General features: G+C 61.7%; 5 protein-coding genes and 1 non-coding gene across 6 annotated transcripts; 3 read left to right on the top strand and 3 right to left on the bottom strand.

Annotated features, from left to right (window-relative positions):
- Positions 1–349: 349 nt before the first annotated feature.
- HRG_12117 lies at positions 350–453 on the bottom strand. The gene has a single exon. It is a non-coding gene; the product is annotated as a tRNA-Leu (tRNA).
- Positions 454–1,092: 639 nt separating this feature from the next.
- Positions 1,093–2,281, top strand: HRG_08146 (radical SAM superfamily domain-containing protein; the record flags this gene model as incomplete). The annotated part of the gene is made up of 2 exons (XM_044866617.1): positions 1,093–1,394; positions 1,441–2,281. 2 exons carry the CDS (start codon positions 1,093–1,095, stop codon positions 2,279–2,281), a joined length of 1,143 nt encoding a protein of 380 aa, XP_044718506.1.
- A 682-nt stretch (positions 2,282–2,963) lies between these two features.
- HRG_08145 (uncharacterized protein) lies at positions 2,964–3,668 on the top strand (the record flags this gene model as incomplete). Its single annotated transcript, XM_044866616.1, has 1 exon — positions 2,964–3,668. The coding sequence occupies one exon, from the start codon at positions 2,964–2,966 to the stop codon at positions 3,666–3,668; it is 705 nt and encodes a 234-aa protein (XP_044718505.1).
- Positions 3,669–3,850: 182 nt separating this feature from the next.
- On the bottom strand, positions 3,851–4,654 carry HRG_08144 (adaptin ear-binding coat-associated protein 2; the record flags this gene model as incomplete). The annotated part of the gene is made up of 1 exon (XM_044866615.1): positions 3,851–4,654. One exon carries the CDS (start codon positions 4,652–4,654, stop codon positions 3,851–3,853), a length of 804 nt encoding a protein of 267 aa, XP_044718504.1.
- Positions 4,655–5,129: 475 nt separating this feature from the next.
- HRG_08143 (initiation factor 2 subunit family domain-containing protein) lies at positions 5,130–6,573 on the top strand (the record flags this gene model as incomplete). The annotated part of the gene is made up of 4 exons (XM_044866614.1): positions 5,130–5,334; positions 5,415–5,472; positions 5,538–6,357; positions 6,472–6,573. The coding sequence occupies 4 exons, from the start codon at positions 5,130–5,132 to the stop codon at positions 6,571–6,573; spliced, it is 1,185 nt and encodes a 394-aa protein (XP_044718503.1).
- A 648-nt stretch (positions 6,574–7,221) lies between these two features.
- HRG_08142 (histidine-specific methyltransferase, SAM-dependent domain-containing protein) lies at positions 7,222–10,954 on the bottom strand (the record flags this gene model as incomplete). The annotated part of the gene is made up of 12 exons (XM_044866613.1): positions 7,222–7,639; positions 7,718–7,798; positions 7,868–8,130; positions 8,208–8,283; positions 8,348–9,056; positions 9,174–9,460; positions 9,548–9,569; positions 9,647–9,660; positions 9,794–9,911; positions 9,996–10,234; positions 10,518–10,636; positions 10,700–10,954. The coding sequence occupies 12 exons, from the start codon at positions 10,952–10,954 to the stop codon at positions 7,222–7,224; spliced, it is 2,601 nt and encodes an 866-aa protein (XP_044718502.1).
- Between the last annotated feature and the right edge of the window lie 1,143 nt (positions 10,955–12,097).

The raw sequence follows: 12,097 nt of genomic DNA, 5'->3' as shown, positions 1-12,097 counted from the left end.
GGCTCCCACCGCTCGTCAGGATCTTCGGCTGGCGGAACCGAGCTCGCTGCCTGCCCTAGCACGACCCGGGTCCATGGGAGGGCATCGCTTGTTGGTCCAGCGCCTTCTTTGCCAAAGACGAGGCCGGCTCCCGCACTGCGGCCAACCGATCCTGCCGTCACTGCTCATGTCCACCGACTGTCCACAGCTTCAGCCCGCTGCCTTGTTTATCACCATAGTACCAGAGTCTATAAGCCAAAAATCCAAGTCGTAGCATGTGCCAGCCAACTTGAAGAATACATGAGCGCAAAAAAGGATGGGTGGGACCTCATCGATTGGGTAGAATGAGATGCCCACGGGCAAAAAACAATGACAAGACTGGGACTTGAACCCAGGAGGATTGCTCCACCAGGAAATTGATGCCAAGGATGACTGTCCTTAACCTGGCGCCATAACCAACTCGGCCATCTTGCCATGTGACGGAGGTGTAACACTTAGTCAGCTGCTGTTTACCATGACGGAAATTCTCTCTATACATGCCTTGATTGAGTTCTTTCTTTGAGCCAAAGGTGGGCGGAAGAAGCCCACATTGCCCTGTTGCGGGTGAGAGAGGCTGGTGAACAAGGTACGGCAAAGCAACACACCCAGTCTCAACGACTAATTGAACACTAAGGAGCAATCAGAAACATGTGTCTCAAAATCATAACTTGATTTTGTCAATTGTCTGTAATCCTCAGACTTGTGGTGTAAACGAGTCCATCCGGAACGGTTGGCTGCCAGCACGAATTGCAATCCATGTAAAGTTGCTCGCCCACCACTACAGCTACCACACAGGATACATTTCTCCAAAAACAAAGTAGACTGCATCATGATTATCACTCTACCACCCGCAAATATGACCGCCGCAAGTCGGCATAATTGAGCACTTGTGCGTGAGCATTCTGTCGTGGCTGGAGGTGCAGGGTAGGTAGACTCACAGGGGTCGCGGCACCAAACGTCATGTGACTCGTCCATCCATCGTCACGCCTCTTTCCATGGCATGCAAAGACCGGACCGGCTTCGTCTCCCCTCCATGGGCGTTCTCGCGATCGTCAAGGGGTTCCGACAAGCGTCATGAAGCTCTCGGGCAGCCAACTCGTGCGCGCCCTGCCTCGGCCAGGCCGCCCTCCCTGGCCTCAAGCCCGGAGGAGTCTCCATCTGGTGCCGCCCTTTCTCCTCGACGACTACATGCCGCGATATCAGACCCTCAGCTCCCGGGGCGCGGCAGAGAAGCGCTCCACGGCCTATGCCCACCTCCGCAACTGCAACCTGTGCCCGCGCCGGTGTGGCGTGAACCGCTACGAGACGACGGGCCACTGTCTCATCGGCGACGAGGTCAAGGTCAACGTCATCGCTCCCCACTTCGGCGAAGGTCAGTCTGTCGTCCAGGACCAGCCCTGACCGTCTCCTAGCGACCAACAGCGGTCCTCGGCTGACCAAGTTCCTCTCCGGTCCGCTTGTTCCCTCATCTCCAGAGCCGTGCATCCAGGGCCACAACGGTAGCGGCGCCGTCTTCATGAGCGGGTGCAACCTGCGCTGCGTCTTCTGCCAGAACTTTGACATTGCCCACCAAAGAAAGGGTTTCGACCTAACGCCCGAGCAGCTCGGTGAGTGGTACATCAAGCTGCAAGACGTCGGCCACGTCCACAATATCAACATTGTAACGCCCGAGCACGTGGTCCCGCAGGTGGCGCTTAGCATCCTACACGCTCGCGACCTGGGATTGCGGCTACCCATTGTCTACAATACCTCGAGTTTTGACTCGCTCGAGTCACTGCGTCTCATGGACGGCCTGGTCGACATATATCTGGCCGACTTCAAGGTGTGGGAGCCAAGCACCTCCAAGAGGCTGCTCAAGGCCGACGACTACGCCGCAACCGCCCGCGAGAGCGTTTGTGCCATGCAGGCCCAGGTTGGCGACCTGTGCTTCACTGCAGACGGCATCGCCAAACGTGGAGTCTTGGTCAGGCATCTCGTCATGCCGGGCAGAGAGGCCGAAGGGGCCGAAATAATGAGGTTTCTGGCCACTGAGGTGTCGACCGACTGCTTTGTGAACATTATGGAGCAGTACCACCCGGATGGTCACGTCGGCAAGAAGAAACGGGCTCACCAGCCGGGCTCAGGACAAGACGACAAGTTCAGATACGCCGACATCAATCGCGCCGCCACCGGAGGGGAAACGTCGTCGATCCGCAAGGCTGCCACTGACGCCGGACTCTGGAGATTCAACGAGGCGCCACGCCATGGCGGCTTTGCCCTTTGAGCAGGCCTTTGTTCTCTATTCATCCCCACACTAGCAACCAGCTGAACGGAGCTTGACGAGTAGTCTATTCTGGCGTCGCAGCCGCACGTGGCGCTCTCGACCAACTCGCCTCCGGCCAACACGCCCGGTGCCTCGGTGTCTCTGTAAGCGCGGCATTCTTCTTAGCGGAGAAGGATTGTTGGATCACATAATGGAAAAGCGCGGGTGCAGTGGTGTCAGCTGCTGTCCCTAAAGGAGAGTGACCCCTTGTTCTCTCGTTTCTTTCAATGGAAAATTTAACTAGGGTAGCCGACGTTGGCTAAGTCAAACCGACCGTACAGGAGAGAACAGTCTTTTGGACGAGATGATAGTTCTTGTCCCCCGCTGGGTAGCGTGGATGAGCAAGCTCACATCCTTGGGTTCTTGGCGCGCACAGCAACAGAAAACAGACATCAGAGTTACGCTTTCTTTGACCTTTTCCATGGACATTCCGAACCACGCCCATCCGATTCGGTCGAGTGCGAGGCCGTCCCACCGTCCATTCGTGGCATTCAGCACGACAACACCCCTCCCGTCATCGCCACGTCGGAACGGCCTGGGGAGGGGAGGGCACTGTATTGATGCGGGCCCACCGAGTTCTGCAAGTGGGCCAACGTCGAGTGATCAGTTTCGTCGAAACCCGAGGCGGCCACATGCGACTTCAATGTCTGATGCCATCTTTCGGCCGCGCCCGTATGAGGAAATCTACGCCGAGCAGGCATACCTGGCCACCTCGCTCCAAGTGCAGTCCAGCAAGGCAAACGAGCTGCTCCGGCAGTACTCTTTGCTGGAGGAGGAGCTCGAGAACATGACGGCGAGCAAGCAGCGGCGCAGGTTACGCAAGCGACTCAACCTGGTGCGGTCGCAGCTCACCGGGGCGGCAGAGCAGGAAAAGGCCATCTTTATCAGACTGAGCGAGGTATACATGGAGGTGCACAGCCGAGACGCGTGGGCTCAGGCGAGTCGGCCGAGGGTAGTGTATCGGGGAGTCCTTGGCCAAGCTCAGAACCATGCCGCGATTCGGGGATCCTCGTCGTGCAGCAACACGAGGCCCTCGACATACCTGAGCGGAGCGTCGCCCGAGTTTGTGCCGAGGAATCGTAGGGCCGTGCAGCGGCCTGCAGGCGCGCAGGCGGTGTCAGAGGCGGGTCAAGCGAGGCCACCAACGAGCTCACCAAGCGTGACATCGGCGAGAGCCTCGGAGTCCGGCGACGCTGGCCTCGATGTGAGTGACGGGGACAGCGGCAAGTGCCCGCGCGACCGTGGATTGGGCTTCCAGTACAAGGCGGCCGCAGGGCGAGCCAAGAGCGGGGACGGCCGGGGCAATCGGCTGAGTCTACCCAACTTGGAATCGATATGGCCCAATTGACGCAGACGATTGGACGATGCTTGGGCCTTGTCAACCGTCTTGCATTGTGTACGGGACTGAGAGATGGTCTATCCTGGCCCAATACGTAGCAAATCGATTGTCAAACCAACCATGCGACCGCCGCCGTTGATGTTGCCATGCCGAACCGAGGTCTATACAAAAAGGAAAAGAAAAGGGGTATTTCATGCAAACTCCCCAAATTGCCCATCGTCGAAACCCATGTCCCGCAGCGAGCGCCGCTTGCGCTTGACGTCTTGGGCGCTCGGGGGTGGCGGTAGCGCAAAGGCGCCCCCCGAGTCGCTCGGCTTGGCCGACGGGGGAGGAGGGAGGGCAAAGGATTGCATGTCGGCGGCGGGCGTCTCGTCGACCTGCTGGGGCTGCGGGCGGCGGCGTCCGAGCATGGACTTGCCGATGTTGACGGTGATTGTCTCACCATCCTTCAGGCTGTAGTCCTTTACGTTTTCCTTGGCCGCTGCGGCCGGGTCCCTTGTGGAATGCTGCTTGGCCTCCCAGCCGAGGCTCCTCCTGGCCTCTTGCAGGGCGACGGCGAGGTCGAAGGCGTCGGAGCGCTCCTCGAAGCCGATGCCCAGGACAGCCTTGCGCCCGTCCTGGTCGCGGACGGTGACGGCGAAGAAGCGGCTGCTGTCGAGGACGGGCTCGACGGCGGCGCGGTCGGTGTAGGGGGCGGCGGCAAAGAGCTGGGCGGAGGAGGGGTCTTCGAGGACGACGTCGACTTTGAGGCCCGAGGCGGCGGCGGCGTCGTCAGAGGAGGAAGAGGAGGTGGAGGAGAGGGCAGTCTCGACGACGCGCAGGCGGGCGGTAAAGATGTGACGCGAGGGATCGGCGGTCCACGAGGCGGCGCTGTGGCCGCGCATCGAGGGCAGAGGCGGGATGTTGTAGACGTGGACGGCGCTGGCGAGGAAGAGGACGCGCTGGATGGCGTCGGCGGGGAGCGGGCGGCCCGTGGCTGGGTCGAGGAGCTCCATGATGATGTGGCGATTATGTTTGGTTATGTTTGCGCGACGAATTCGAAAGGCGGCTATGGTTGTCGATGGGAAAAGGGGGAAGTAGAGAGCAGGAATGGACGATGGGTTGAAGATGGGAGAGCTAAGAGTAGCGGCCTCGAGTGGTGGAGACTTGGCGGAGACTTAGCGGGCGTTACAGGGGGGAAGTACCCGCACAGCGTCTCCTTGGGGAAGAGTGACTTGGGCCCAGGCCCGGGATGGCTGCAAGATGCCGTGTCCAACTGAGGCAGAACCAAGGACTGAAGTTTGGCCGTCTTCCTCTCAAAACTTGCATGGCGTGGCTAGAATAGAAGAAAGAAAAGGAAGAGGAGGAACCGGCTGGATGCTTCAGCGCATTGTTCGTCGCCGTAAGCAAAATTTCGGCAGCAGACAGACAAGATGCAGGCCAGCAGCACTAACAGCCCCGATTCTACGGGGGACTCTCCGGCGCCGAGAGATGCCCCGCCATCTGCACCGACAACGGCCCTCTCAACCGTGGCTCGCCAAGGAGGGGCCCGCTGACTCATCGCAAGCCCTCAACACCTGCAAAGTGACGGCGGCCTTCCGATTCTTCTGCAGCCTCAACATCACATCCCATCGCGCGCAGCCCAGCCCGTCGAGGCTCGCATCTTTGATCATGGCTCCGAAAGACGCCGCAGCCGGTGCGTCTTCATCTGTCCCTCCTCGATACATCCGTATCGGCTCCCAAGAAGCCCCGCTGACGCTGCAGCTGCTGCCTCAGGGTCGTCGAGTGAGCTTCCGGTTCGCAAGCCGCTGCCGTCGCCCTCGACCGACTTTGAGTGCGTACCGCCTCTCTCCTCCTCTCCATAGAATCAACAAAGCTCAACATGATCTCAACGCATAGCATCGTCGCGACCTACCGCCGCCTCCTCGCGTCCGACCCCCACCAGACCAAACCCGTCGCCGCCATCGAGTCCCTCATCGCCCTCCTCAACACGGTCCCCTCGACCACCGTGTACGAGACGCTCGATACCGTCAAGCTGCACTCGGACCGGCTCAAGGCCTCGGTCGCCAACCCCGTGCCCCTCACCGCCGGCACCGATCTCTTCCTGCAGTACCTCGTCGCCTCGCTTAAGCAGCAGGACGGGAGCTTCGACGCCGTGCGCCAGCACCTCGTGCGCAACGGCCGCCTCTTTGCCGAGCGCGCCATAGCCGCCCGCAACGGCGTCGCAGAGGCCGGGTGGCGCTTCGTCGGAGAGGACAAGTGCGTCCTGACCCACGGCGCCTCCAGGTCCGTCACGGGCCTGCTGGAGCGCGCCGCAAAGAGCCTCAGCGGCAAGTTCAGGGTCGTCTACGTGCGCGACGAGACGCGCGTTCAGGAGAGCGACCGCGTTGTCAAGCAGCTGCGCCACCTAGGCATCCCCGTCGCCGAGATCCCGGAGTCGGCCATTGCCCACGTCATGGGCCTGCTGCGGCGTGTGCACATGGTTTTTGTCGGCGCCGAGGCTGTCACGCAGAACGGAGGCATCATCTCGCGCATTGGCACATTCCAGATTGCTCAGCTGGCTTCAAAGGCGAATATTCCCTTTTACGTCGCCGCCGAGACGCACAAGTTTTCAAGAAAGTTTCCCCTCGACCAGCGGGACATAGGCTTCAAGCAGAATGTTCTCGATTTCAGCATAGACGCCGCCAGCAAGCAGCCCGAGGACGCCGTCGACTATACGGTGGGTTATCTATGCCCAAGGGCCTTGAACTTCCCTCCTGCTCTCTTCGCGCCCTTCCTGTTCCCTCGCACCCCTGCGCCGAGACCTTGATTCGAGTGCTGACCCTGGAAATAGCCACCCGAGCTCATCACCAACCTGGTGACGGAGAACGGCGTTCACTTGCCCGGCTACGTATTTGAGCAGCTCCTTGACATCTACGGCAGTCTTAATGGGTGATGGGCGAACAACAGGCCCCGGCGGCCGGCCCGGCCCGGCGGCATTGGATCCCTGACGCTCGCCCTTGTCGACGCACTGTCTGATGTGTTGCTCATTACCCCCTAGGCCTTTGAATGACATGCTTCGTTCAGTCATTCTTACTCACGCAGGCTTACGAACCATCTTCCGAGGACGACCAGGTTGGTGGAAAGCCCGGAAGGGGCTAGACGATAGTCGTCTCCTTTTACGATGGATGAAATGAGGAGGAAAATAGGCTCAACTGGCGCAGAGTTGCGCATCGCCGCTCCATGAGTCGGCATATGCGATCGACCTCGTTGAATGGAGAACCAAGCGGTAGAAGTATAACATTCATCGCGGAGCAGTTAGATATACCCAGCCACGTGCGTTTCTAGCCAAGGGATTCTTCTCAATGTCTTGGTGTGTGTGTATTGTAAACGAGCGTATGTCTGTGGTTGCTAACGTGCACATGCGTCAAGAGAATGGATGGCTCCGCCCTCGGGATGCTCCGAGACGTGTACAGCGAGGCAGCGAGGAGGCCCAACAATGCACCTGATATCCTGGTTACTGATCCCTGTCGTTCCTGAGTACTCTGGTCACACTCCGGACTCGTTGCCACGCAGACCGTCGAGGCAAAGACCGACCCGGGCATCACGGAAGGTCCCGGACGAGCCTGGCACCAGCCCAGGCATAGGGGTAGTTGCGCTGGTACCAGTTGACGAAGCTCTTGCGGCCGGCGATGCGCGGGTGGGTGGCCCAGGAGCCGCCGAGGACAATGTTGTGCTTGCCGTCAAAGAAGTCGGCCGTGTAGGCCGGGTAGAGCGACATGGGCTCGAAGCCCGGGTGGCGGCACAGGGGCGAGCTGGTCCACTCCCAGAGGCCGCCCATGGCCGCGCGCCCGCCAAGCGAGCCGCCATCGGCCGTCACCGGCACGGGGTGCCAGTGGCGGAAGCCGACGTTGGCGTCGCTGAGGTCGGCGAAGAGCTCCGGGGAGGCGACGCCGACGGGGGGGGATGCGGTGCCGCGGTCGGTAGGGGGGGTTTCCTCGACGCCGTCGTTGACGAGGTGGCTGTCGGCGATGCATGACAGGGTCGTCGTCAGCCGCTGCTCGGCGTGATTGCATGCCTGGGGGAGGGAGAGGACTTACCCGTTGACGGCCGGGACCTTCTTGGTCAGCCTGCTCTTGGTGGAGGCCTCTTTCTTGAGGCCGTCGACGTAGGCGTAGATGCTGCGCGCCTCGTCGACGGTCGGGATACGGCCGCCCATCCAGGACGCGCAGCGGGCCAGCTCGTCGTACGAGGCGAAGACGGGCCAGTCGAGAGCGTGGGCCAGGGGCACGAGGCCGTAGACGGTGCATACCGCCTTGCCGCGCAGGAAGGATGCGGGCAGCGCCGAATGGACAGCGTTGGCCGAGCCGTTGACGGCGGCGGTGCCATTGTTGTTGCCGTCGGCGACGATGGGGGTGGCGGAGCCGCTGGACCCCTGGCCGCTGGTCGTGTCTAGGCTGGACCAGGATGCCGGGATCTGGTCGATGTTGGAGTTGTACAGGTACTGGGCGTACTAGAGACTCACGACGCAAGAAGCCGGCTGGTTAGCTTCGTCAGGACAGGACCGAGGGCCGGCTCAGGGGCTTATACCTCTTCGTTGGTGATGGGCCGCCCCTGAGCCTGGAAAGCATGGACCGTCGCGGTGCGGGCTGGCTTCTCATTGTCCCTGGCAGCGTGTTAGAGCCTGTGTTGACAACGGGGGAACACGGCAGATGCGAATCCCTTCGTACCAGCCAAAGTGACGGGACGGATCGGTGCCGTCCTCCGGGTCGTCCATGCCGACGGCGATGGTCTGGGCGGGCACGTCGAACCACTGGTTCGGGACCCGGGCCCGGGCGGCTTCTTCTGCCGCGAGGGCAAAGTCGGGACGGGGCGCATTGGGGGGCGGCAGCGTCTTATCACTCTGCAGCATCATGTACAGCAGCGTCTCGAGGTGCATCAGCTCGTGCTCGAAGCCGACCCAGACGGCGCGGGCGACGTGCCGGGGCATATCGACCGCAGCGCCGCCGCGGCCGCCGTCGCCATAGAGGCGGCGCAGGCGGGCCCGGACGCGGACCTGGTAGTCGGCAATCTCGTCGACGGCGGGCCACTCGTCGGGCACGGCCGAGTGGGCGTGGCAGTGCTCCGGGTTGTCGACGTCCGGGTCGATGCCGCGCTCGAAGATGGCGGGGAACAGGCTCGGCTCCGAGGCCGGCTCGCCCGTCGCCTTGGACAGCTGGATGTCGAGAAAGGTCGGGATGTGACCCAGGTAGAAGATGCACGCGTGGCGCAGCTTGATGGGCTTCTCGTCGACCGACTGGCGCGGCAGCATGTCTCGCGTCACCGCGTCCCAGGCCTCCCACGCGGCCTCCCAGTCTTTGATGGACGGCAGCGGCGCCGTGGCGTAGAGCGACGGGTTCCTGTAGAAGGGGAGCGTGGCGCGCTGCAGGATGTGGAGGCCTACATGCGTGCCCGTCAGACGCTGATAGAACGGCTACGGGGTTCCAGGGGGGAGGAGCATGAGGCTCTCGGCGAAGAAAGGGGGCTCAGGGGGGAGAGGAGACAGCGACGACTTACCATACTCGTCGCCCCGGCGCCAGCACGCCACCTCGCTCAGGCCGGCCTGCTTCCACAGCTTGTCGGAGCCGTGCTTGGAGTACTTGAGGCTCTGCTCGATCTGGATGCGCTCGTGCGGGTCGAGGGCGGCCCCGAGGACCGTCATGTCCCGGAGCGGCGTGAGGAAGGCCTGGTGGCGGCCGCCGTCGCGGTCGTAGACGTACTCGCCCACGACCTTCCACTCGTCGACGCGGAAGACTTGCTCGCCGTAGATCTCGTTGGCGTGCGCCAGGCCGTTGAGGTAGAACCTGGACAAGGAGCAGCAGAGGCTCGGGGTCAGTCTGTCCCATGGCGCCGTTCCCGACGGCGGTGCGTTCAGCGCGAGGACTTCTTACTCGTGGGTGAGTCCCAGGCTGTCTGTTTGTTTCTCCGCGTCAGACCCTCTTCCTCGATGACAGGCAACGGAGCTGAGCAAGTTCAAGGCGGATACGAACCATTGTATGCGCGGCTGGCAAAGGGGCCCGAGTCAGTCAAGCTCCCTCGTCTCCTTGGGCAGCATGGTAAACAGGTGTTCATGACCGACGACGCTACTCAGGGGCAAGGGGAGTCAGCGCAAAAATGAAAGGAGACGGGAGACGCACTAGACTTTGTCCGGGTCGCAGCAGGAGTCGACGCCGACAATCATAACGTCGCGCTCGGGGCGCAAGAGCTGGGAAAAGCCCTGCAGGAAGTCGGCTGCGTCGTCGCGGTGGAAGTTGCCTGCGAGCCCGGGGCAGAGGAGCCAGGCCTGTGAGCAGAGGCGCATGGAAAAGACGACGACGGCAACAGCGGCAGCACACGCACCGATGCTGGACCCGATGTGGAGGATGCACTTGGGCCTCTCGAGAATCCGGGGCTGCTTGAGCCACTCGCGGCCGTCGTCGTAGGTGCCGAGCAGGCCGTGGCAGGCGACGTGGCGGAAGTCGGGGACGTGGGCCAGGGTGCGCTCCAGCTCGCGCTGCGACAGGTCGAGGGCGTAGTAGTCGACGGGCTTGGCCTGATCTTCAAGGGCCTGCAGCAGCAGACAGACCTTGCGCAGGTTGCTTTGAAAGGGGCCAGGCCGGGGGCGCGAATCGACGGCGGACGGCGGCGGCCATGGTTGTTAGTTTGGAAAGGATCCTGAAAGACCAAGGGGTGGTGGAGAGGGGGAAAGATAGGGGGGGTGGTGGAGAGGGGGAAAGATAGGGGGGGTGGGGGAAGGGGGGCAAGGGAATGTCTCTTCTTCTGGCTTTGTTTCTCGTCTTGTTTCTTTGCTTCTTTCTTTCTTTCTTCCATCTTCAAGACGTGGGGACTGGGGACGGACGATGGCAAGCAACGCGCACTAACCCGCTCCCCAGTTCAACAACCACGGCTCCCGCGGGGATCTTGCTCGCCAGCTCGGCCGCCGACTGTTTGAGCAGCTCGATCTCGTAGTTGGTCAAGTAGTACTCGTCCAGATAGGTAATCTGCAGCACAGGGGGCGTTGTGAGCGTCGTGAACCCCGGGACAGAGACGACGCGCCGACGCACCTCCTCGAACATCTGCAGGCCCTTTTCGTCGTAGAGCAGAAGCGTCGGCAGCTTGCGCGGGCCGTGGACGGGGTTGAGCATCGAGGCGACCTCGTCCTTGAGGTTGAAGCACGACTCGCGGCCGTCGCGGATGTCGATGATGTCGAGCGGCTGCGGCGGCGGCGGCGGCTGCTTCTTGGCCAGCGGCGCCGGGTCCGCGAGGGGCGGGCTGGCGGCGGCCCGGCGGCCAAGGACTGATTCCTTGACGGCAGGCATTGCGGGTTTTTTCCTCGGTTATCTGGTATGCCGTCTGGTGACTCTGTCTCGGCGGTGGAGCGAGCAGACTCGGGAGCTGGGCAACGGGGCGACGGGAGGGACGTTGTATATAAAAACAAAGATGAAGAATGACGACGAAGCTTCTATTCTAGGTACTAGATGATTAGAGATCGAGTCCGAGACATGGGCTGACGAGATTCGAGACCAGGGGGGGGGGAGCTTGCCCGGTAGCCGGAAAGTCAAAACTAATACGGAGTGAGCTGCGGAGAGGGAGGATCGGACGGGGGCAAGGAGGGCTTCGGCTCTACATACATATTACATGCCGCGTCGTAGCTCCCGCACTAGACGCAGGCAGAGGCAAAGACGAGGTACCGGATAGGAAACGCAGCGTGGGCCAAGGGGAGCAGCAACCCCGAGCTTCCGAGCAGCGGTGATGGATGGAAGCGGCGGTGCTACATACAACCAAGGACGGCAGGCCACACAAGTACACACATACAGCACTGTAGGTACAGTACATACAGGCATCCAGAGCAAGACGATGGCTGCTTTATTCCATCGAGTGCCTTGCAGCGTTGCACCTGGTGCTCTCCCTGGCTGGCCAATCCGGGGGCCACTCTGCCGGGGCCCTGCTGTCATGGGGCCGGGTTCGGCCCCGATAGCCATGGACTTGGGGAGCCGCAGAGTTGCGGCGCGCAGGCCGAGGTCAACGGCTACCAGGCTGGGCCGGCGGAACCCACTTTATGTCGTTTATGTGGGAGCACCGCGTCGTCACGATGCAGGCCATCGAGGTGGGGGAGGGAGGGAGGGCCGGACGGGGGGAGGCGGGCAGGGCATCGGGGCGGGTCGATGTGTAAGCTCCGAAGCACCGGTTAGGCATTTGTCAACGCTGGTCTTTTGTGAGTGTGTGTATGTATGCATATGAGTGAGTGAGTATACAAGCACTGGCTGGATAGGCATGTGTGTCTGCTTCGTGTCTGCTCCGCTGTCCATACATGCTGTGCTGTGTGCTGCTGCTGCTGCTCCGCATCAAACACGCCGTGCGTGACGCGACTACGTGAGTCGCTGTGCACCGCCGTATCCCCAGCCTCGACCTGCGAAACATGCATCGATCCATCTCTTTGGCTTCCTCCACGTGCCACGGCA

Source organism: Hirsutella rhossiliensis, assembly GCF_020360975.1.
Source record: "Hirsutella rhossiliensis strain HR02 chromosome Unknown scaffold00009, whole genome shotgun sequence".
Classification (NCBI taxonomy): Eukaryota; Fungi; Ascomycota; class Sordariomycetes; order Hypocreales; family Ophiocordycipitaceae; genus Hirsutella; species Hirsutella rhossiliensis.
The sequence above is the reverse complement of the archived record's forward strand: the minus strand, read 5'-3'. Positions and strand labels throughout refer to the sequence as shown.